Raw genomic sequence first — 26,424 nt, forward strand, 5'->3', positions numbered from 1 at the left:
CAATGTGATATGCTGTTCCTTTCTCTTTGGGACTCTGCACAATAAAATCTTGAGTGTTCATTTAAAGAGTTGTGTACAAACCAAATCGGCCCTAAGAGTTAAATGAATACTCATAAGGTGTGCTAGGTTTTCTTTCTCCACCACCAGCCAATACCATAAACTGCAATGTTGCAGATAGCCAACATGTGTGCAGAAACTGCAGAAACGTGGTAACATCTGTGTTGTCTCTCACCTGCTCAAGACTGATTCTATGTGTGCTATTTATATCTGCTGCAAATTAAACATTTTAGTTTCTTGCACAATAGCAATGCATGTATTTTACTGTGATGTAAAACATCTACAAGTTGTGTAGCTCAGTCTCTAGTGCTACAGGAAACAAGATGATCATTATCTACCTCCAATCTCTGCCCATCCCACAGCAGACGGATGCACTCTCGTTATCTACAGGAAAACAGTCATTGTGGATCTGGATTCTGCAGTCTTTTGACGGGGTGGCACAACCTGGAATAATGCCCAAGAGATGTAGGCGTTTGGCAAGAGGACTTGAGATTTCATACTGTTGCATAATGAAAACTTGTGTTGTTAGATGCAGACTTCACATGCTTTTAGAGGTATTGGCAGTATGTTTGTTTGTTTGTTGAAAATTTTAAGCCAAAAATAATTAGACAGAAAAAGTTGGTCTAGCCATTAAACAACACTGTTCTCTAACTCAAAATATAATTATTTTAAATAGCCACTTTGACAAACACATGGTAAACACATTTGAAAATGGAAGCAGAAATTAAGCATCCAAAACTGAGATAATGGAGAAGGGAGCTTCTGAGGCTTGAAGGACCCCTGTTGGATATGTACAGTATTACAGGTGGCTATTAGATTAGTTTATTGTAACAAACAATACTGAGAGAAAGAATGCTCTAAGTAACTGTATGGCACAACAATATAGGCTACTGGCGTATAGTATACTCTGTCACACACACGCACACGCACACACACACACACACACACGCACACGCACACACACACAGTACATTAATGTTAGGTTTGCTTACCACAGTTATCAAAAAGGCATAGCTTTAAAAAAAAAAGAAGAGGAAAATGGCAAGAACTACACATAGGCATAAATAATCGGATGCAAGTACCAGTATATAAAATGAACTATTTCATTATTTCTTATATCAAATAAAAATGTGTAGTGTTTAGACAATAAATATTAACATAATTTATCTTTCACATTGGTGTAAATGTCACATGTTACTGTGATAGAGTAACACTGTTCACCTCTCATTCTGGTGGTATACAAATTTGAGTGCTTGTCACCCTAAAAATAATAAAACAAGGAGTTTTTTCAGAAATTTGTACTCTGCTGCAGTACTCTACTGTGTGCATATTAATGTCAAATGCTATACTTCTGATGTTGACATTTCTGTTTTTAGTCCTTGACAGATTGATTTGTACAACCAATTTTCATGTTAGGATGTGGAAAATCTAGTTTAGAGCAAATGCATTAATCCATTTAGACCCGAGTTAAAAACATTCACTTTGAAAGAATATATATTAAAAGATTTGCACCACATTTTAACGATTTTTCAAAAATGGCAGACTTACAAGATCATAGCGCGCCACTGAATCTGCTATTTTTCAATAGCTAAATTATAACAATGTTTAAAACACCAAAAGGGGTTCCCGACCAAAATGGGTTAATTGTAGCAGTTAACATGAAAATAATTAACTTTAAATTGCAGCGATTCAATACTTTAAGAGGGATCAAGTGCTACAGTAGCACATTCTACTAAAAGACTAGGGGTGTACGATTATGAAATTATGACCGATATCCGATCTCCGATTATTTGCAGGGTCACATCTGCCGATACCGATTCTGACATTATACGGATTATGCTGCCTTCAAACATTAGAAATACACAAAACAAAAGCGACAGAGCCATTGACGGTCACATTATTATTGCGTCATCAATATCCGTGAAAATAGTCAGGATTATTTTCAGACCGATCCGATACGGCATTTTTATGGCCGATTTCAATATGCTAACGATTATATGGTGCATCATTATAAAATACTATAACCAGCATAGTTCACATACTTCCGAGTTGATTACACACGAGTCTCTGTTCTACTACTGTATGAAAAGCTAGGTACTAAATTTGTAATTCGTACATTGATGACATTTTCATTGACTGTACTATACTGTGTATACAATAGAAAGAAGTTAATTGCCATTATAGACAATCACTCTACATAGAATTATGTACTTCACATACCATATTTTACTTCAATGTGTAGGCTTGTTTCACATTTGACTTTCACACTAACATTTTATACTTTTCTTTTTTACTTAAAATAGTATCCATCTGGATTAATAGCCAACTGACTATTTGGGACACAGAATACATTTTTGATGCAACCTCTAGTTACTCTCAAGAAGCCCACACACACACACCCTAGAAAAGCTACTTCACAGAGTTTCTTATGAATGCCTTATTGATAGAATACTGATTGTCTTTCTGATTAGCTGTAGGCATTCTTCCCACGTTATATGCAAGGTGTCTGTAATGTTGGGGCGCCCCGATGGACCACCTGGTATAAGAGCATATACCACATAAATAAGGTTATAGACCTTAACTGCAGCAGGACTGGGATTGAATCTGACCTGATGCCGTTTGCTGCATGTTATCCTCTCCCACCTTTCCTCATCTCTCTCACTATCAGAAATAAAGCAGACATTCTGATTTAAAAAATGAATCATGAAAAGGAACTGGAACGCACATGGGATCCACAATCACCTAGGATTCCGCCACATACGGTCTGTCTCTTCTGTGGCTAAGAGGACGAGTCTTCCTCAACAGGGTGGAGCGCGTGTCTCTTCAGAAGAGTCTTTAGAATCTCAACCTCTCGATCTGCTTCCTTCAGTTTCCGGCGCAGCATCTCATTAGCTTTCTCGAGCTTCTGGACATCCTGAAGAAATGACAGGTTTCATCTTTCATCAGTGTTCTATATCTTTATCACATACTGTACCCAGCCTTAATTTGCTCTGTCTGAGGGGAATAATAAAATCACTTGTGATCTGTATGTCGGCATGGCTGTGATTAAGACCACAGGCCTTTTACAGAATTTACAATGATATACAGTATAACAGCAGTCCAGTCGCCAGTCCCACTCATGTGCTATTGCTTAAATCTATGTTAAACATACTGTATAACATTGCCATTTATGCTACAGCAGATAATGAAAACTATAAAACACATTAAACATACATAAAACAAGAACATAGACATACTGTAGACATCGTCACAAGATCCAGATAATAAGTTTAAGTGTTGCCAGCAGTAAGACCACGACAAAACATCAGCTCATCATTACCATCCTCCCAGATGGTGTTCACTGTCTCTTACAACTGAACAACCACTCCAACTGAACTCCAACTGTCCCCTACAACTGAACAACAGCTACTTCATCCTGCTTCCATCATTGATGGCATGAATGGAAGTACTGTAGGTATAAATGAGAATTTGGTTCTAGTTGCAGGGGCCTCTAACCGTCTAGCCTGTATTCAAGATTTAGGGGATGAGAGCCGTCTGCTCTAATGGATGACACTTTGTTAAGCACCTGCTTGTCATATACAGTATATGACTCAGACCGCTGAATTGTACCCCCACAATCTTGCTAGCCCCATTCACAACCCTGTAGTAGGAAATAACAGATTCTATGAAAGCCCTGTAGAACAAAATCAATGACTTATCCACCTGAAAGGTGTGATGGAATGTCGACCCAAAATGTTGTGATCCTCACCATCTCCAGAGCTTCGTAGCTGGGCTTGTTCTCCTCCTCTGCTCCCTTGGGATTTTGCACAGTGGAGGCTCGGTTCTCCCACTTGGCACAGTGACGCTGCTTTCGTTGTGGCACCGGACTAGGGCATGGGGTGAGGGTGGGAGTTGCAGGTGGGACCAGGAGAGAAGGCTGTGGGCGACTGGAGTCGGGGGTTGTGTTGGGCATATAGGGTCCATCAGTCTGCGTGCCACTGTGGACCCTCAGGGCCCTTTGCAGCTGAGGTGGCTGCTTCAGATGGGAGGGAGCAGGGGACTCTGGGCTCCAGTCCTTGCATTCTTGTGGTGGGTAGGTGAAAGGACCTTCCTCTGAACCTGGAAAACCAACAGGAAGTCACATACTGTATGGGTAGCTATTTAGCTTTATTCTTTAGGATCCCCATATTAGCAGCCACCAAAGTAACAGCTACTCTTCCTGGGGTCCACAACATACAGTACATACATAACAATACATATATAACACAACACAATAAAACATTCAAGACATTAAGTTAATCATGATTTAGCTATTCCTACTTCTTTTTTTAGGGTCGCTAGCCCCTCCTATGCACAGCTTTGTGTAGGTGTGTTTGAGCAGGGAATGTGTTTGTAGCACGGAATGTGATGATTTGATTGGCTGAATCACACAAGTGTGATTTTTACATATATCATCCCGCCAGTAAGTAACAGAAGGAAGGTGAACCTAGTCGAGCCAACTTCCTTCAGTTCTGTTGCATTTACACCTCTTGTGATTGGCAAATTCAAAGAATCAAAGAGGCCAAAGTCGAGTTGAGACAATGGAATTGCCTCAAAGATGGACATTTGTCTGTGCATACATGTCCTGACCATACTATACAATTAAAGAGTCGTAAGCAGCAAATGTACAACAGTAGTTATATTCTTTACCAGTGAGACTACCATGTAGTTACTGAAAGCACTTTCAAAGTCAGTACTGTTAAGTGAAAAGGTTCCTTATGACAGCTGGAGAGGAATCGTCATTGAGCCCCATGCTCTCTGTAGTTTTCCTCTTGCAATCTGTTGTGATTTTTGTGTGTTTGTGCACATTGTGTAAGACTGGTGATTGCATGCAATGGCATTGTGGCAGCACGAAGGGCAGAGTGCAAACACATTGTCTTACTCTTCTTGAGTCACAAGATGGCACTGTTACTTAGACAGACTCAATCCAAATTAGTGGTTATATTTCCGGTCAACAAAGGTGTGTGCTGTTGTTATTACACATCATTGTATGCAAGTGTGTACATTCAACAGTGTGCACGCATATGTGGATATGTGTGTTTTGGGTACTCTACTCCACCAACCTTCCGAGATTCCCATGTTGACAGGTGTAGAGTTTGGGGTTGGACTGTCGGTGAGGCCTGTCCCTTTGCTGTTCTTCTTACATTCAAATGCAACCTGATCCTTGCACAGCTTGTGGCAGTTCATTCCACAGTCTAAACAGGCCCAAACAATGCAAACATGTTAGAGCAGGAACTAGTCATTTAGTTCAGTTCCACCACAGTTAACACTCAATGCCATACAAGTCTACATGACGTAAGCCTTCCTTTCTTTAATGCTGTGCATTCTGCAAGTGCAATGCCACGCTCATTGACATATAAACTATGTGTTGCTCTCTTTGAGTTAATAGACAAGGCAAGGGGAAAAGTGGTTTTGTGGTTCTGACTGCACACTCCACATTCGTTGTGAGTGCTGCAGAGTACAGGTAACAGTCTGCAACAGAAAACCTCAAACTACACCTTTTTAAGATTGCTCCACTGTAGCTGCTCTCAGCAAATAGCTGTGACTCTGTCAGCAGCGTTCCTGAAAATACTCTTAACACTACTAAAGCCCTATTTTATACTTTCAAACATGTTCTGTAATAGCGCAAATAGAGGATCTATAAGCTTCATGGAACTTTGTGAGCTTGTAGATCAAATTCATTCATTTTTTAAATGTCTATAATAACAGCTAGGCCAGCGACGCCAGGTTAAAAGTGGTGGCTAGACTGTGAAGGCTACTAACCAACTTTCAACCAATATTCATCGAGCCAAATGTGTTTAAAACATGCCAAGTACCAGTACAACGATGTAAGTCTCTCTATTAACAAACTAGACAGCAACGAGAACATCACCTTTGCACCTGTAGCCTTGTTTAATGACACCCCATAACTGTGAAGGAAAAGAGGAAGAAAAACATTTGTATGAAGATAACACAGAACAATGTACAATAGACATGTGATGAGCTGGCGTTCGAAATTTGAATGCCAGCTCATCATGTCTATCTAAATTTATTCCATGTATGATTTACAGCTTAAGAGTGCATTGAAAACAAAGTGGGTTCAATATACTGTAAATGAAAGCAAGAGTATCTCTGACTGCAGGTACAGTATGTGGTTCAGTGTGGTACAGAAACAGGAAATATATTATATTCAAGCCAATTTCTTATGTTCTTTGCCATTGTTTTACTGTTTTAATTGCTGCTTGTGTTTTATTGCTATTTTTATGTTCTGCCCTGTAAAGCACTTTGAGCTGCATTTATGTATGAAAAGTTTACCATTATTATTATTATTATTATTATTATTATGGTGAGTCTCCCACAGCGTTTATGAATATCATACTTTGGACCCAGATTGAACAGGCATGTAGCTTCTTTAATTTGGTTACTGGAAAGTGGTGTTAAACAGACAGTTTAATCACACCACCAATAGAGTAGAGCCTCCACTCCAGTAGAGCCTACATTAATCCGGTGTAGGTTCGCTGAGCACTCAGCAACACACTTGTATAGTTACTGTACACACATTCACACCTGGGAGCTGTCCATTGTAACAGTCTAAAGGTGCGATCACACCGGACGAGATCAACATGAGCATGTTGCTTGAATAATGAGATCAACATGAGCATGTTGCTTGAATAATGAGATCAACATGAGCATGTTGCTTGAATAATTCAGTGTAGTTATTTCAGTGAAACATCGGCCCGTTGCATTGACACCGGATGAAACCTTTTCACTCGAAGCGATATTCCCCCCCCCCCAGCCCACACACTGGCTGTCTGTCACTCTGTTCCCTTAAGCAAAAATTGCTTGAGTTGAGCTCTGGGAGAAAAAAAACGAAAATAAAATTATGTCGCATCTTTAGATTGATTGAATCACTTCGCTCCAAACAATTGCATCACGACTAGCGTCAAAGCAGCTCCAATAGATTCAAATTAGTAACACATTTTTTATGACCGAGCTACCCCATATAAGTACGAAAAGCATTTACAGGTATATTTCTTTTACATTATCACTATGGATTCTGTATAAAAACTTACAAATCCGGAACAGTTGTCGCAGAAGGTGGGCTTCATGTAAGTGGTCTCTTGGAAGTTGTGGACAAAGCCCACACCTAACTTGGAGCAGATGATGCTCACCCGCATGAAATAGGCTGTGATCTCATTTCTACTGATGAGACCTTCCCTGTACAAACACAGTACATACATCAGTCAGCAATTTACTATTAATCTGACTTTGAGAGTGATACCATGTTATTTGAAATCCATTCTATGCTCTACTTCTGTCAATTCACAGTATAATATACATACCTCTTTAACATGAGCTGCACTGTAGCTCTGATATTAAATGTTCATTTAGACATAATCTTCACTTAATTCAATCCATGATTGCATTTCAGACGGGGCTTTCAAGAGAGAATAATTGATGATGCAGTGACAGGGACGAGCGTGATGATTGACCACTGCGAGTTCTGCTCTATTTTTGTTTCCTGCTGCTAAAGATTCCACTTTTGTTCCCTTTCGACAAGTTTTTGAAGAAAGCCTGGTTTATACTTTGTTGCACGGCGGTGTCGCTCCTACAATCCACGTGATGTGGTCTATTTTCTTCTGTGCGACATGTCATACAACAAAGTATAATCGCGTGGTACATGACCTGTCAAATAACAAACCGAAATTAATAGCAGACTCTCCACTCACCTTTCTTTGTCCATGACACAGGAAGAGAAAGGAAAGCTAGCAGCAATTTTCTCAAAGTCCTCTTGAGAAATGAATCCATTTTCATCATGGTCATAGTTCTTGAACACAGACTGTGAATTACAATGGGAGAAGAAAATGCATCAGACTTTTATAATAGTTGAAAAACATGATGACACCAGTTACAGTTTATGAGCAACACTTAGCTACATGTACGGTAATAATGTGACACTCACGCACTCAGTTACATATTATGAGCAACACTAAGCTACATGTACGGTAATAATGTGACACTCACGTCCACCATTCTTTGCACATGCTTGCTGATAGTTCTGGGGTCTGGTTTGGGGGCCACTCCAGATGCCCAGTCCACAACCACTGGAGGTCTAGAGGGTGTAGCTGGCTGATAGAAAATCAAACAATCACTAAAGCAGCCTCAAGACGATAAAATGTGACATTAGATAAGCTCCCAAGATTCTATTAGACTAGATCCATTCATAAGTTACTACATTAATAATGCAGTCTGCACTTAAATGTAAAAGACCTGTGAGGAATTACCATTCCATTCTTTTAAAGTCTTTTAAATGCCAAATAGAATCCATATTCACATATTTCAGTTTTGTAAACCACCATGTGAGAATGAAATATACAACAACAATCATCACATCTCAGAGAAAATTATGATCAATGCTTAAAGGTATGGTAGAATGAAAAATCAGACCCGCCTGAAGTGAGTGGTGCTGTACTGTATTGTACTTGTGCTGTACTGTACTAGCCCTCCTCCCTGGCCTGTCTGTGTCTGTGTGTTAGGCTGTGCAACAGTGACACTTGGTGGTGAACAAACGCTATTTTCGTGCTCGGACACAGCCAGGGACATAGGGACACAGGGACAGACCCAGTGACACAGCCACACACATAGCTGTCTATATTTGCACCACTCAAAAATATGTGATAGTCAGCTCTGTCACTCACAGGTGCTTTGGAGTTCTTGGGCTCCCTGGTATAAGACAGCTCATAAATCTCATCCTCCGTATAGTATAGGTCCAACGAGAGCTGCGGGGAAGGGTACAGACAGTTTAATATGTAAAGCCTACAGTAGTTCACACCAGTGATTTGCAACGTGAAGAAACCGTTGCAGAACGATTCAGACAAAACACAGTGGTCTGAATTGCCGCATTGCAGGTTGGTGCATGCAGGCTGATTGTGTTGCAAGGTATTCAACTTGTCCAATCGCAAGCAACAAGTTGCAACGCACAGAAGCACTGTGTTGCTCATACTCTCACAAATCTGTAGTGATCAGAGATTATTTAAGCACAAGATGAGAAATGAAAAGCACTGTAGAAAAGTCTAGTCTGATGGCAAATTTATTCCGGAATTAAGATGTATACAAATGAAATCACAACCTCTCTTGGCGAGTAGTTGGGACGACATGAAAATAGATGGACATTCACTGAGTATATGAAGACACAAAATCAGCAAAGAGGGCGTGTCCTGACATGGCAAGTTCTGAGATACTGGGCAACAACTGGTTGAAACCAGTAGCGTTGACTGGCCCATTGATGAATGTAGCAAGATATAATAATAATAATACATTTTATTTATAAGGCGCCTTTCAGGGCACTCAAGGTCGCCGTACAGGTTTAAAACAGTACAAAAACACAGTTAAAAGCAGAACAAAACACAGCTTGCAGCAGAAGACACTAGAGGTCACACAGAGTCATAGGCCTGCCTAAACAGGTGGGTTTTGAGGTGAGTTTGGAAAATGGTGATAGAGTCCATGTTTCTGATGTCAGGGGGGAGGGAGTTCCAGAGGTGAGGGGCAGAGCGGCTGAAGGCTCTTGACCCCATGGTGGACAGACGGGCTGGGAGGACTTTCAGGGTGAGGGAGGAGGCAGACCTGAGAGACCGGGTGGGGATGTTGACGTGGACAAGGTCAGACAGGTATGGGGGGGGCGAGGTTATGGATGGCCTTGAAAGTATGGAGAAGGATCTTATAGTCAATGCGGGATTTTATGGGAAGCCAGTGGAGTTGGTGTAAAACAGGGGTGATGTGACTGATGACAGGGGTTCTGGTGATGATACGTGCTATACATATAGCAGTGTCGTGACCTTGGATAAGGCAGGGGAGTGTGCATTACGTGAGGATTGGTACACGATGCACACAGCTGTGCCTCTCCCAAGCAAGCATTATGGAGTTTAAGAACATTGTGACTGTGAGAGCAACATGTTAAAATGGGAAAAAAAGGGAATTGTATATGAACAGAGAATATAATATTCTCCAATCAGTAGCTTACTGTGTATACACTTATTGGCCCCCTTCTCTTTCTCCCCGTTTCTCTCTCCCTGTATATCTCTCAAATACACATTCTAGTCTAGTGATTCAGGGCAGTCTTTTCTTGTTTTACCGCACGGCACGCACTGAGGGAGGGTGAGAAGTGACCTCACCCCTTTACGGCAGACTGCTTGGCGAGCACTGGCGCTTTGGCATGGGGGGGGGGGGGGTCAGATCAACATAATGGGATGAATTCTGTACTGGCCATATATGGAGTGTGTCTTGAGTATACAGGGTTTGATGAGGTCAGATCAACATTATGGAATGTCAGAACAGGTCAGCTCCATATATGGAGATCTAAGGGTGGCAGTGTCTTGAGTGTACAGGGTTTGATGAGGTCTGGCCATATATGGAGCGTGTCTTGAGTGTACAGGGTTTGATGAGGTCAGATCAACATATGGAATGTCAGAACAGGTCAGCTCCATATATGGAGAGCTAAGGGTGGCAGCGGGGGCAGTGTCTTGAGTGCACAGGGTTTGATGAGGACCCAGATCCTTAATTTTTGGGCCTGTTGAGAACTGTAGTTCATCGGCTGCCGGGCACGGCTGCACTAATAACTCTGGGGCAGGCCCATCTAGAATTTGAATGGACAGGTATCAGTCAAAAGGGAGACATCGAAGTGGAAGGACGGGTGGGGTTGGATCAATATATCACAGGTCAGCTCCATATATGGAGATCTAAGGGTTTGAGGTCAGATTACTGGCCGGCTCCATATATGCAGATCTAGGGGATGATCCGGTCTTCTACGGCTATCCAGGGTTTGATGAGGTCAGTGTCGTGATCTTCATAATGGAGACAGCCATATATGGAGCGTGATGGAGTCACCGACAGGTTTTTCCATAGGTTTTAGTTTTTCCATAGATTATAATCTGCGACCTACAGTCACATTAATTCTGAATACACAGTATTTCTCACCCTCCGGCCAATCAGAATTAAGTATTATGAGTGACCACTGAACAGGGTATAAAGAAAAGGTTAAACATGCTAGAGCATAGATCATCTGAGACTACCAGAAAGCATTTAATTTATCCTTCATGCACTACAAGAGACAATTTAATGGAATGTAGCTACAGTGAGAAAGCTATACCACTACCACAGTAATACAGGTATGCACTCTCTCACACTCGACAGTCACCCACTCGCTCATCGAAGCACACCCTCGGCACACAAGAACACACAGTCGGCTTACTCATCATGCACACCTACACACTTGATGTGGGTGTGGGCTTGTATTTTATAGAGCTAAATCCATCTAAATGTACAATCCAGGACTTATTTTATTAGTCTGCTACTTCTTTCCCTCAACACCAAATAAGTCTGCAACCTTTTTCCCTCAACAACAAATCCCTTTGCTGAAAATACTCGTACAATACGTTGTTTTGCTGTGAACTTCTATAGATCTGCTATTTTTCCCCCCCAGAATAGCAACGCTAGAGTTCATGTCGTTTTGACCCTGGTGCCAGGCGAGGACCCCTAATGGCCGATAATATCAATGAAGTTATTTGAAGCAGATGACACACGGGTTTGGATGTGTGTATACTATTCCCTCTAACAAATTATGCACTTTCCTCCCTTTTGGCTGGGTGAAAGTGATAGACCCGCTTGCAGCCAGTCTGTTTACATTATGTAGCTAACAAGCTAGCCCAGGCCACCAGGCCAGCCCAAGATAGATATCTTGACGCCATTGTAAACAAATACTACTGTCACGTGTCGTTTGGAAAAAGCAAATAATCTATTTGCACCATGGCTTGCCAGCTTGGACGGCAAACTTGTCAACATGTGAGGCCATTGGCTGCTTGGTGTGCCGTGGGCACTCGCTCGCTATGTGGCTCACTCGGACGTGGCTCACAAGCCTCCTCGATGCCTCACTGTCAGCACACCTGCCTTGTTTGTGTTTTAAAAATCACAAAGTTTGGCGTTATGGAATGCATCATTTGAAAACATTCAAATTGGGAGAGGGAGACAACAAACAAAATGTAAGGACAATTTTAAAACATACATGGTTCAAAATACACCACAAATCCTATGCTCTAAATCTCTCCATAACTTCATGTCGCTCAGCAGCAGATTTGAACTAGAAACACGAGACACCTTCGTATGTGTTTCCGGTACAAATCTGCCACACTGAGCCAATCAAATGAAGTTCCTTCTGGGAAAGGGAACTAAAGTCATAGAGCCTATACCGTTTGCACAGTATAGCTCCATATGAAACAGGTGTTTGCACTTGGCCTACCGTCAGTAGATGCACCAGGTCCTTGTTGGCATCGAGCCGAGGTGGGATCTGCTGCAGTTGAATCAGGTCACTGATGTGGTTGTAGAGTGCTTGCAGCTTCTGGACGTTCACCTTGTTCTCATCCAAGTAGTCGGACATTGCCTCGTTAACCGAGATCAAGTCTTTAAGGTGGACGCCCAGGATGGGGATCTTAAATCCCACGCACCTGCTGTAAGCCTGTCTGTAGGTGTCATAGTTCCTACAGGATGACAGCAGGTCTGTCATCTCATTCAGCACCTGTGGTGAGGGGATATGATATCATGGTACTGTATTTGGCAGTGGTTTCTCAAATGTTTTTTGCCCAAGGCACACCAAAGGGAAAGTCAAATCCACAAGTCGAACATTGGACGTCTAGACGACTTTGGCAGTGAAGCGTTGGATTTGAAAAGACGTCTATGGCTGTGTTAATATACTGTGAGTAATTCTAATGCTGCGGAATGGTCTAACACTGATTGAACATGATATATAAATATTGTTGCTGTCAGGAGGAAACCATCTAACTCCATTTGAGTTGTTTTTTTGCATAAATCAGTGCACAAACTGTCTGCTAAAACAGTCATAAAGTCACAAAAACAACTTTGATGGGGAAGTATTGCTTTGTTCTCAAAATATACGTTTTTCTTCATTCTGCGGTATCAACCCAGCTCTGTGGTTTCCCTTTCTGTGATGCGACAGCAGACACGCCACATTCACTGAGTGGGCAAAGATAAAGTGTGTGTGTGTCTCTCTCTCACTCGGATCGCACTGCAACAGACATGTGGCGTTATGTAATATACCATAATTGGTATTATATATATAATATAAAATATACATGATGTAATATTATGATGTATTGATCATGATAAAGAGGCACGTGTGTGTTCAATACCTTGGAGACCTCATTGGGGACATGTGAGCTGGTGTCCTTCAGTCTGGAGATGGAACTGTGACACAGGCCGCCCACCACCGCCATTAGTGTGTTAAAGTTGTGCATAAGGTGCAGGCTCTGGTGAACACATAAACATTACATGAACAATAGATGAAGAGATATGAAGAGCATGTTTCAATCCACTACCACATCGCACCCAACCTTTCTTTTCCACATGCTAGCGTGCGCATACACACACACACACACACACACACACACACACACACACACACACACACACACACACACCAGGTACTGTATCGGTAGTTACATAATTCACGTAAGTTTTAGTTGCATAAGCCACTCAGCGGTTGCTATCTGCTTGTCGCCGCGCTCCATTTCATTGTTTTATGCAAGTGTTTTTCTCTCCCCTTCAGTTCTGTTCTCTCTATTAATTTCCTTTCCTAGTGGGTTTGATGTTCATACTTGTAAACAGTCTGTAAAGTAGCCGAGTACATTTACTCAAGTACTGGTCTGGACAATTCTGAGGTACTTTTACTTCTTGAGTGTTTCCTTTTTGTGATACTTTATACTTTTACTCCACTATAACTACTTGTTGACAGCTTTAGATACTACTGGTTGCTAGATTTAGATTTGTACTATAAAAACATGTACATTAACCATTTAAACCCCATTTATACAGCTATTCAAAAATAGCTGATCTTTTTCTTTTTTTTTAGTTGATTACTTTTACTTTGCTACTGTAAGTATATATATATATATATATATATATATATATATATATTATTTTTTATTTTAAATTTTTATCCCACGATTTTGTAACCCATTTTTCACCCCTGTGTCAATTGTCTAATGTGATCCTGGACTCTACACACCCTCCGCCAACCTAGTCCCCATATATGAGGGACATGGGGAGAGCAACGGACTTGAACTCATGCTTCCTTAATGCCTGAGTGTCCAAGTTACTCCTTTACACCTGACAGGGGTGCTCTAAATCTATGAAAAACATTTTTCACATCGAGTGTTTAAACAGCTTCTCATTTTGCTGGAGACCTCCTGGTTCACCTTCAAGGACACCAGGGGGTTGAGAACCAGTGCTCTAAAACCAGAACTTCACATGAGAACCCAGCCAGGAGTGGGGCCCTAAATGTATCATAGTATTCCTTGACAACTAATTTCCCATAGGTCTCTATACTAGGCCCCACCCTATTTTACCTCTACACCACATACTGTATATCTTCTGTGAAAATAGCTGCTCTACAAGCTTTACAATGCGTTGCACTGTAGATATGCTATAGTCCATTAATGTTTACCCAAGGATAGGGACACTAAGTGGTTATCTGGTTAATATTCCAAGCAGACATTTGTCTATTTCTTTTCCACATGCTAGCGTGCGCATACACACACACACACACACACACACACACACACACACACACACACACACACACACACCAGGTACTGTATCGGTAGTTACATAATTCACGTAAGTTTTAGTTGCATAAGCCACTCAGCGGTTGCTATCTGCTTGTCGCCGCGCTCCATTTCATTGTTTTATGCAAGTGTTTTTCTCTCCCCTTCAGTTCTGTTCTCTCTATTAATTTCCTTTCCTAGTGGGTTTGATGTTCATACTTGTAAACAGTCTGTAAAGTAGCCGAGTACATTTACTCAAGTACTGGTCTGGACAATTCTGAGGTACTTTTACTTCTTGAGTGTTTCCTTTTTGTGATACTTTATACTTTTACTCCACTATAACTACTTGTTGACAGCTTTAGATACTACTGGTTGCTAGATTTAGATTTGTACTATAAAAACATGTACATTAACCATTTAAACCCCATTTATACAGCTATTCAAAAATAGCTGATCTTTTTCTTTTTTTTTAGTTGATTACTTTTACTTTGCTACTGTAAGTATATATATATATATATATATATATATATATATTATTTTTTATTTTAAATTTTTATCCCACGATTTTGTAACCCATTTTTCACCCCTGTGTCAATTGTCTAATGTGATCCTGGACTCTACACACCCTCCGCCAACCTAGTCCCCATATATGAGGGACATGGGGAGAGCAACGGACTTGAACTCATGCTTCCTTAATGCCTGAGTGTCCAAGTTACTCCTTTACACCTGACAGGGGTGCTCTAAATCTATGAAAAACATTTTTCACATCGAGTGTTTAAACAGCTTCTCATTTTGCTGGAGACCTCCTGGTTCACCTTCAAGGACACCAGGGGGTTGAGAACCAGTGCTCTAAAACCAGAACTTCACATGAGAACCCAGCCAGGAGTGGGGCCCTAAATGTATCATAGTATTCCTTGACAACTAATTTCCCATAGGTCTCTATACTAGGCCCCACCCTATTTTACCTCTACACCACATACTGTATATCTTCTGTGAAAATAGCTGCTCTACAAGCTTTACAATGCGTTGCACTGTAGATATGCTATAGTCCATTAATGTTTACCCAAGGATAGGGACACTAAGTGGTTATCTGGTTAATATTCCAAGCAGACATTTGTCTATTAGTGAATGTCTTTGATGGACTAAAAGCCAGCCGCTGAGCTCTTGAGAACCATTAACAGCCCTCTGTGAATATGCATTATAAAACCTCAATTTACTACACCACACTGAAGATTCTGAGATCACGCTGTCTATAGGAAACAATACCCATAGAAGCCAGTGATAAATAAAAGTGGTAAAAAACAAATGAAGAAAAATACGGACACACCAGGAGATGACCAGATAGTGGATTGAACACAAAATCAAAAAGCCAAAAAATGAACCATATCACTGCCCCAATGCAACTCAGGTTTTTGAGGGGCGCTAGCCCCTCCAATGCCTGGCTTTTGAAATCATATGGCTTTTTTTGTTTGGTTTTTAATCTCAAATTGTTACTAACCAGTTTTAGCAATGAAGCCTCTTAGTTATAGCCTGGGTTCCAGCCTGAATTGCTGCATTCCGTGAATCTGTTTTGTAGGGATGGGTCCGATTAATCAATTAATTGATTATCGTTGATAGGACCCGAAATCGATTATGAAAATTAATAATCGATAATATTTTCTTTTTTTTTTCCTGTTTTTTTTTTTAAATGAAAATCTGTTGGAAAGGCAATATTGTCATCCAAACAGGACAGGGCTATAGGCCTACCAAAGTGTGCCTTGGATGTGTCTGTGTAGCTGCTAGTACTGCGACAAACAGTCAAAAAGTGCTTTAGTTTTCGAGATACCCCTACCGGAGGTAGGACCAAACACAACATAGTTTTTCCTCATCTCTAAGGTCTCCCAGACATGAAATGGATTCTTGTATAAAAATATTTTACTGCAAAAGTTGTGAAATTGATATATAAATGTATACACCCCAAAATAAAAGTAAAGCCTGTTCGTCTGGGGGTTGAGCCATATAAACTCATGTAGATTCCCTATGGAAGCTCCTGGAGGTTTGAATCTTGGTATACTTGAAGCCAGAACATCCCTCTACACTCTAGAAAAGTCCAAATGTCAATATCTGAATGCAAATGGGAGATACAGTCATTTGAACACATAACTACAATAGGCGGAATGTAAATCTATGTAGAATGTTCTCTTTACTTTGTATTGACTCTGACATGGATTACCATATCAACACATATGAGGGCCTGTTGGAAAGGTATGACTCTACTGAATCCAGCAATACCGATTGTTTAATGGTAGCTGATATACTCATGGAGTTATGCCACTAAACGTGCAAGGTGCCCCAAATGGGGAAAATGAATTAAATCTACAGTAGGCTATCACTGATTAGTTTTATTTGTCATACGTATTACTTAGTAGGGGTAGAAAGATATACATTTGTAAAGTGTGTGTGTGTGTGTGTGTGTGTGTGTGTGTGTGTGTGTGTGTGTGTGTGTGTGTGTGTGTGTGTGTGTGTGTGTGTGTGTGTGTGTGTGTGTGTGTGTGTGTGTGTGTGTGTGTGAGAGAGAGAGAGATGCAACTTCAACATTAGAGCAGAGAAAATGGCAATGCATGCCTAAAATGCAATAAAACTATTAGGTTGATTTAGCACACCTGGCCAAGGGAAACCAATTAATGACTGTGAGTGGAGATTGATTCCAATCAAGATACAGGTTTGGAGGATTTAGCAGGTGTTGGGAATTTACCTAATCAGGCCTAGGCTGGGGTTGCTATGGTGATCAATTGGATCAACAGTGGTCCAGGGACCACCAGTGGTCCTCATGTAAAGATGAAGTTAGTAACCAAATGGACCCTTATTAACTCTCAAGAGTTACAATTATTGTTAATCAACTACATCAGGGGTTCCCAAACCTTTTTGACTTAGGTACCCCTTGGGGGGAAGTTTTATTTTATTTGTAGGGTTCATTAAAAAAAAGAAAAGAAAAAAGGAAATTATATATATTAAAAAAAAAAGCCGATTAATCGTTAATATTGAATTATACAAATCGATTTTCATTCTGGACACATTTACACATCCCTACTGTTTTGTCACTGTACTCAGTCTGAAATGGGTCCCATCTCCAAGGTACTGTAGGCGGGACATGTAACTGTACTCAGTCTGAAATGGGTCCTATCTCCAAGGTACTGTAGGACATGTAAACGGGTAAAATCAACACGTGGCTTCCGATTGGTCTGCAACGCACATATCATTCACTATATTCACCCCACACAGCCGTCCACATAGTGGACTACTGAATCAAATAGTGTTTACTTTTTAACCATAGGTTTTACTCTCGAGTCTCGAGTGAGAAAAGCATGGACAGAGTAGTCTCTCGAGACAGACTGTTGACTCCCGTCAATTCAAAGGAAAAGAGGGCATTGTTTTTCCTTTATTTTTGTCTCCACCAGGCCGAAGGCATGGGGGGAGAGTATGTTTTGCACTCCGTCCGTCCGTCCGTCCGTGTGTCCGTGAGCAGCTAATCTCCGGCACCGTTAGCCCGGTCAATGGCAAATTTTGTACACACACTCCCTGGATGCCAACGATGAACCTCTGCCCCAAAATTTCCAGAACGGCCTGTTATAGCGCCACCAGGAAGCCGCTTTGTGCAAAACAAGTTGGTCGATGCCAAATTTTGCACACACACTCCCTGGATGCCAACGATGAACCTCTGCCCCAAAATTTCCAGAACGGCCTGTTATAGCGCCACCAGGAGGCCGCTTTGTGCAAAACAAGTTTTTGCACAGTACACCTACAGATTTTGTCCAAACATCGCGCAAATTGGTACACAGTCTCTCTAGAGCCATTCAACGAAACGGGTCTTTCAGATTTCTCAGACAAATCATGAACACATTGCGTGATTTCCGTGAAATTGTGCACGCACATTCCCACTAGGCCGAGGAAGAAATGCCACATGAACAATTTCAACTCAGCCTCAAGGTGGCGCTATAACTGGCCGAAAAGTGTTTTTACCTCTAACTGCACGGATCTGTGGATAACTTTGTATGCCAACTCCCTAGAGGCCAAGGAAGAACCTTTGCCTGGAATTCTTTACTTTTGTTGCCCTTTTATCCAACCACCAGATGAAGGCAAGCTGCAATGTCCTACATTCCTATCCTGGTGGAGACCTGTGCCCAGAAGGGCACTTTTTCTAGTTTGACAATGGGTTCTCAGATTGTGGACAGAGCTGGCTGATGACGTATCAGCAACAACATGGCTACGTAACAGTCTACTGCATGCTGGCCAGACTGAGTAGCGGAGTGACCAAACAGATGTGTGGAAAGCAGCGTATCAGGCTGGAACCTAGGCTATCTTAGTTTGCCATCTGTAGTCTCTAGTTGAGCGAAGCATTTAGAGCCCGACTTGTGACTCTACCTACAGGCGATGAAGAATACATTTAACTGAGGTTGTAAAAACAGACCCACACAGTCAACGGTATGTTATATTAAACCATACCTGTGCCACGTGAATAAACTTGGTGAAGACCTCAGCTCTCAGCTGAGCTGTAGGCCTGCTCAGCACCATCAGCTGGACCCACTGGGAGACCCCGTTGCACAGGGCCATGGAACGTTCCATGGTGGGAATGTCCTTCATGCAGCAGCTCCGTATGTAGTTCTGATAGTCTGCAAACTAACCATGTCAACAGACAAGAAATCAATAGCAGCACGGAAACTGATGGAAAGCATTTTCGTTCAAGGGGAAATATGTAATTTCTTAAAGCTGCAATGCGGATAATACATTAAATAAATAAAACCTTATTTTAACCAATCTGTATGGCAGAGTATGCATGAAAACTTGGGCAGACACAAAAGGCAACCTGTGTACATTTTAGGCTAGGCAGCCTGTTGCAATCATGGCCCATACTCACCGATATTCTGCAGAACGATTTGAACTCGAGGTACGTGAGATGTTCCGCTAACTCAATAGGCTCCAGGTGATCAAACAGGAGAGACACCTTCCTCTTTTTAATATTGTTAGCCTTGATCTTCTGGCTGGCCTTCCACGACCAGTCCCGTTCATTTCTACAACACAACATAGAAAACGTATTACAGACTGATTCAAGTAATTGTTACAAGGTTTATTAGAAAAGTGGAAAAAGTGGAATCATGAATGGTTTTAGGGTTTTCTTGTCATTCTTAACCTTGAACAACTATACGTTTCTTAACTCATTCTTAACCTGAAACACCTATATGTTACTATAACTTTCAATCCATGAACTAGAAGAATAGAACACGCACTCGCATGCTTCAAGATGGAGTGCTGTGATTTTTGTACTTTTTCGGTTTTGTATGCGTCTATGGAGTTAACATTACTCTAATAAACCCCCAGGTGTGGTTAGAATATTGAAAATATGTCTTCCCTGTGTATCTTTCTCCTAGTATAATCATAGGCCTACCTGATGATCATATTTTAGGGAGGGAAAAAATCTCAGCACTACTGTACCTCTTTCAGTAAACATACAGTATTGACAATATTTTTAACATTTGACCTGTGCATCACACCCACATAAATAGACACTCACGACTGTCATGTAATTAATTAGTGGACGGAACAAGACAATAGAGTCACCATAGAGTCAAATAATAAGACAAAGTGCTATACATTTATAATGCATCACTGAAAGCCACAAGTGAAAAAGTATGATTAGCAAAACATTTACAGATTCACGTAAGCAGAGTTACTGTAGTCCATGATAGAGAAAAAGTGTGCTCCATCAGCTTTCTACACTTTCAGAGGTAAATTAATGTTGGATTTCACTGTACATATTCAGAGATCTACTGCAGATGTACAGTACCTACTTCCAAATGGCACAGCTACATAGTAAAATCACTGTAAATGTATCCAGTTGTGTACATACGAATGTAACAAAATGTACACTTTGGGGTCATTAAATTGAGTGGCGTGCTACGAGCTTGTAGGTCTGAACGACTGACAGAAACATAGATTTTTCAGAAAACTGTCATTTTCAAACAGACATTTTTAGAATCTGATCTCAGGTCAAATGGGTTAAATTACAGTGTATTCAGAGATGAAGTGCAGATGTACTTACATCCACTTGGTCTCTAAGAGAGGACACAGATGCTCCCGTCCCTGATCCCTGATCAGTTCCCTGAACTGTTCCAGATGATCAGACAGAGTGTGGTGCAACCTGAACATTATCCAAAACTCCTGGATCCAAAACCTGGATGGATGCAACATATTTCATAATACAGTACATAACATACCGCCATCATTACGATACCGTTGAATCTACCAAATAATTTAAAAGAAAAAAAGAGTCAGACCCATCCAAACTGGTGCTGTACTGTACTCGTACTGTACTGTACAAGCCCTGCTCCCTGGCCTCTCTGTGTGTGTGTGTGTGTGTGTGTGTGTGTGTGACACTTGGTGGTCAACAAACACTATTTCCGTACTTGACGGACACAGGGACAGACCCAGCCAGCCAGGGACACACATTGCCATGTATAGTAGTGGCTAGCACCACTCAAAAATACAAAAAAGATGTATACACAAGTGAATTCATGTATATTTACAGTACACACACACATACTAACCTGATGAGGTGACATATCCTTTGGCACTCAGCAGATTGCTCATTGTCCACTGCCGTTTTAAATGTAAGCACTCATTAAGGAAGAGATGACTGAGGACGAGGAGTAAATTGTGGCCTTATTTTATGCTTAATTAAAGTGGTATGTACAATTCAGCATCCTCAAAACATTGTTTCAGGTTTCGGCACACCGCATATAATACACATTGAACATAATACAACATGAAACTACAGCATTCAGGTGCACACAACTCTTCGACAGAAACTAAATGGACCAAAATAATGAAAAAGCCTGAACTGAAATGACATTTGGTTGTTGTGGGAGAAAGCATCCACCATGGGGAAACTGTGATGAGTCATTGAAATTAATCATTCCACACAATCAACTGCAATCCTTGCTCCTTCTACTGTGGAACATTATGCAAAGTACAGCAAAGTATTAGTGAAAATAAAATATGTATACAGCGCTAAAATGTGTGTGTGTGTGTGTGTGCCTCTGTGTGTGTGTGGCAGTAACAATACATTTATTCCCTTACTGTAGTCCAAGTCTCGATTATGTTTTCATGTGTTAAGCCGTGATATCGCTACAGGTATTTACTACCTACTAACTACAGGATGCTGTGCCCTACTCCCAATAACACATCACATAGCCCAGTGGATTCATAGAAAACAAAATCTCTCTTTATTATGTGAAACCACATTTTTTTTAAAGGCCTGACATCAATTAACAGGAATCAGCCTCAGAGTGATGCACACAAAAAGGCTAATTGCGTCATGGGAGCAGAAGAGCAGCCCACGCAGTCTCAAAACCAGACTGGCTGCAAATGCCTCCTGTTCGTCTACTGCTTGATCCTAACACACATATTGACCATATTTGATGGATCCTTTTGGGCCTTCTGCTCAGAATGAGAGGAGGGGCGGGGATAGTTAAAAATAGAGAGGTACCCCTGATGCTCTTTAGTGTGACGTGACGTGGGCTTTCTTGAGCATGGTCTGTTTTAGCAACCGAGGAGCCCGTGTTTATATGCAGTAGCTGAAGTGGACTTGTAATGGTTAGAGCCAGAGGTAATAAACACCTGGAAAAGGAAAACAAAGCTTCTCGCGTGGCCGCCTCCGATAAAAAAATAAAGTTACATAATATGAAAGATTAATGGGTGGGCAATTGGGCATAGAGAATTTTGAATGGGCCCCCCCTAATACAAGATAAAAAAAAACAATCAGACCCGTCTGTGAGTGGTGCTGTACTGTATTTGTACTGTACTGTACTGTGACACTTGGTGGTGAACAAACGCTATTTTTGTGCTCGGACACAGCCAGGGACACAGGGACAGACCCAGGGACACAGCCACACACATAGCTGTCTATAGGAGTGGTTGCATCACTCCAAAACAAATCAGACCCGTCTGAAGTGAGTGGTACTGTACTGTACTGTACTGTACTGTACTGTACTGTACTGTACTGTACTGTACTGTACTGTACTGTACTGTACTGTACTGTACTGTACTGTACAAGCCCTCCTCCCTGGCCTGTGTGTGTCTGTGTGTTAGGCTGTGCAACAGTAACACTTGGTGGTGAACAAACGCTATTTATTAGACTTTTTGGGGACAGTCCCCAAATTTGGGGATTTAGCAGCACGGTTCTTCAGGAGAATAGCTAATCTTACAAACTACTGGACCAATCAGTGCTGTTGTATTGTACCGTTTCAGCTGTCTCACATTTATGAGAGTTATACTTCAGTCAGAAATTCAGAATATAGAAAGATATAGAGTGGTGAGTTTATCCAGGAGGTCACTGGAGGTCATGTGGAGACGATGCATGGCCAGGGTGATGTTCATCAGGTGGCTGCTCCCACAAACACATCCATCACTGTCTGGAAGAAGCAGAATGCACATTCAATGTAATGCTACACAAGCATGATATATATAGAGCGTCGCAGTCCCGCCCCCTCGAGAGACCCGGAAAAGAAATCCCTGTTCATTTTCCTCATAGACTTTTCAGAAAGTATTTATTTATAAAAACCTTTACGCCGCGGACAAAGCCAACTCTTGTCGTGACAAATCATGAAAAACACACTTTTTCAGGCCAAACAAAGAATAAGAAAGTCGAAACAAAACTGCAGGTTACAACACTTTTCTTGAAATGTCTATGGGAAAAATGCATTGGGATTCATTTCCTGGGCCTGGCGTCGTCATGAAAGGGGGCGGGACTGCGACGCTCTATATCGATGATGACATTTGAGTTCAATCAGGCTTTTTTAATCGGTCAATACTTGCCTATAGTCTGCAGTATATCACAGATACTGTATATCAGTATCAGAGTATATGTTTTCCTTAGAACATAATGCAGAAAAAGATCAGCGTATGTTTTCCTTAGATCACACACACGCACACGCACACGCACACATGTTACACAGCTAAGACCCAGACACAAGTAGTGCTGCATGATTCTTGCTCAAATGTGAATCTTGATTTTCCTCCACAAGATGATCACGATTCTCACACGATTCTTTTTTCCCCATGAAAATATGTATTGTCTTACTCTTCAGTCAGTTAGTTGCTGGACATTACTACTAATACTACACTCAAAATGTGGCACCTGGAGCCAACTACTGAAGCTTCAACAGACATCAAAGTGCTTGACTTAAACCTCTCTCATAGCAAAAACATAAGAGTAACTCAAATTTATTTGACAGCCAACTAGTGCTGCATGCTAAAATGCATATAGGTGTCTGCATCCGGTGCGCGTGTTTAGTCCGATGTACTAACAGTCCGACAGTCATTAGTACGACACCCTACCCCAAACCCTAACCTCACAGGGAAGCCATGTATGTGTCTTAACCAGCAACACATGTCGGGAGCCACGGGTGAGTCTTAACCAGCCACACGTTGCATGATGTTGATTTTAGATTAATCGTGCAGCACTAGAAGAAAGGCAAAAACTTGACATTCAAGACTTTATTTTCTGTTTATTTTTCTAGTACTCACACACGCAGATAGTGGAACAGACAACAAACCCAGGCTATAGAAACAGTCAGTCAACCACAAACATTCAGGGAAAGACAGGTATAAATACACTTGGAAACGAATGACAAAGGTGAGGAACAATCAACAAAAGGGATTGGCTGGGGCAAACAGGACACAGTTGACACAAATAAACAAAAATCACAGGCAGGAGAGACAAGGCAGGAAACACAAATACGCATTTGTTTGTATATTGTAGGTATTGTCCTAGTCTTTTCTTAATTTTCATGTACGTTTGTTTAAAACTCAATAAAAAGTAAATGATACATCAGGGCCTGGGCTGTGGCTCAGAGGTACAGGCACCTTGGCTGGTAATCCAGTCTGGCAGTGTGCCGCGGATTCGACTCCCGATCCCGACGGAATGTCATCCCCCCCATCTCTCTCTCCATTTCCTGTCAGCCTACTGTCTGTCCATCCATGAAAAAAATAAAAAATAAAGGCAAAAGCCACAAAAAAACCCCATAAAAAATAATAATAAATGACACATCAGTGTTTGTCACATCAGACAAACACATCAGACACGGTACTCTGACATGAGTATAACAGGTGTTGCATTAACAGGGTGCATTCCCTATTTGCATCGTTCCAAACATACATTCTTCCCGAGTAGGCCGGGGCCGGACGGGCAGGTCTAATTTTATAAAATAGCAGATCTACAAGCTCACTCCGCATGATATGTATTATTTAGACCTCCAAGATAATGGTGGATTTGGCCATACTCTAAATACCTCAAATGCATTTTCAGGACCTCAGTATTTCTATTTTCTTTGTCATGATTCACAGGTCAGCACAATCAGGCTCACGCTATGGATACTTCAAAATGGTGCACAGTGCACACATGCTGTACAATACCTACCTACAGTACTACTACCTACCTACCTACACTATAATTAATTTGGTAATATAAATAGCACACACCGTTTCTGAAGGTACGTGCGTTTCCGGTGGTTGTGTGACTGCTGTGGTCTACGCTTTGCTCATTTCTCACTTCCTGTCTTTGTGACCAGACCACCTTCCCTGTCTCTGCAGCACTGAAAACACTACAATAGACTTCATGGAATCCCAGGAGGCTACGGTATTTTGCATCAACTACTTCTTTCTGTAACTCAAGACTGTAGAAATGCACTCAATTATATACCCTGTTAGTAAAAAATTACAAACATTTTAACCACTTAAGCTCTGTTTTATACTTTGTCGTATAATGAAAATAGCTACAAGCTCCCAACATATGACATCCTGATGCGTTATGACATACTACTACATAGGGAATGGATGCCAGCCAGGGGTTGATGTTTAAAACCAGACCAAGTTTTATCTCACCAACCAATCATTACCCACAAGTTTGATCTGATTAATCATTTCCCTCAGACCACTTCTACTCAATTCACGCTTTGTAGTCTGTTACTATGCCCAGCCTAGTACATATCGGTCTGTCAATATAAGCCAGAGATTCGTTTTTCTGTCTCTTGAATCCCGCAAACTGTGACGTCACACAGATGTAAAACTCAATGGAGAACTAAATGCAAAGGTTGACAGTTCAAGCAAACACTGTACTGGATCTGGGCAATCGACGCCATAATGATAATACTAAATTCCAAATTTCCATTGGCATTCTCCTTTAAGGTCTAGACAAGCTGGCATTATCTTGTCGCCAACCAGGACATTAGGTTTCCATGCACCCACTTTTAAGCCATATCGCCTTGGAAATATCTCAGATGCCATGGTAACGTGCTCCTTTCTAATCTTTGTTGCGAACGCAGTGAGCCACTTACTATGAGACCCTGCTGCTCATGTCTGTGTGTCTGTCCCGCTGTGACACCACCCGCCCGCCACCAGAGGGCGCAGCTGTAGCACACACACACACACACACACACACACACAGGGCGCAGCTGTAGCACACACACACACACACACACACACACACACAACCACACACACACGAGCTGCGTTCGCTTCCCGCGTTTGCGCGTCTTACTTGTTATCTATATGCAGTGAGCCACTCCAGCAGCCACCTAATCCTGCCCCCATGTCCTGCATGGGGTGTGTTTCTATTTGCACCAGCCTACAATCTCTACTAACTAACCACAGTCAATCTCAGGGAAATGTGGCCTGACCACTTTTTCTGGTAGGTAACAATGCATACCGATATGAGCCAAGGGAG

General features: G+C 41.5%; 1 protein-coding gene across 4 annotated transcripts in view; it reads right to left on the reverse strand.

Annotated features, from left to right (window-relative positions):
• Positions 1-305: 305 nt before the first annotated feature.
• Positions 306-26,424, reverse strand: part of LOC310877432 (RAS guanyl-releasing protein 1-like) — a 30,417-nt gene continuing 4,298 nt past the window's right edge. Inside the window, exons 1-15 of one of the 4 annotated variants that reach the window (XR_014570808.1) lie at positions 20,743-20,892; positions 19,561-19,714; positions 19,149-19,322; positions 13,254-13,370; positions 12,347-12,622; positions 8,754-8,834; positions 8,080-8,184; positions 7,785-7,894; positions 7,128-7,272; positions 5,948-5,984; positions 5,139-5,270; positions 3,806-4,155; positions 2,794-2,971; positions 2,667-2,718; positions 306-964 (exon numbers count right to left, since the gene is read on the reverse strand). Coding sequence is in view for 3 of the 4 variants with exons in the window: in XM_083791281.1 (XP_083647407.1) it covers positions 2,837-2,971; positions 3,806-4,155; positions 5,139-5,270; positions 5,948-5,984; positions 7,128-7,272; positions 7,785-7,894; positions 8,080-8,184; positions 8,754-8,834; positions 12,347-12,622; positions 13,254-13,370; positions 19,149-19,322; positions 19,561-19,714; positions 20,743-20,874; positions 21,248-21,317; positions 23,015-23,113 (2,117 nt within the window). In the remaining variant the exon portion in view is untranslated. Of the gene's footprint in view, positions 2,972-3,805; positions 4,156-5,138; positions 5,271-5,947; positions 5,985-7,127; positions 7,273-7,784; positions 7,895-8,079; positions 8,185-8,753; positions 8,835-12,346; positions 12,623-13,253; positions 13,371-19,148; positions 19,323-19,560; positions 19,715-20,742; positions 20,893-21,247; positions 21,318-23,014; positions 23,114-26,424 lie in introns of those variants that run through there. The other 3 variants (XM_083791281.1, XM_083791279.1, XM_083791280.1) reach the window with 3 other exon arrangements.

Source organism: Protomyctophum parallelum (assembly GCF_964188405.1).
Source record: "Protomyctophum parallelum genome assembly, chromosome: 20".
NCBI lineage: Eukaryota > Metazoa > Chordata > Actinopteri > Myctophiformes > Myctophidae > Protomyctophum > Protomyctophum parallelum.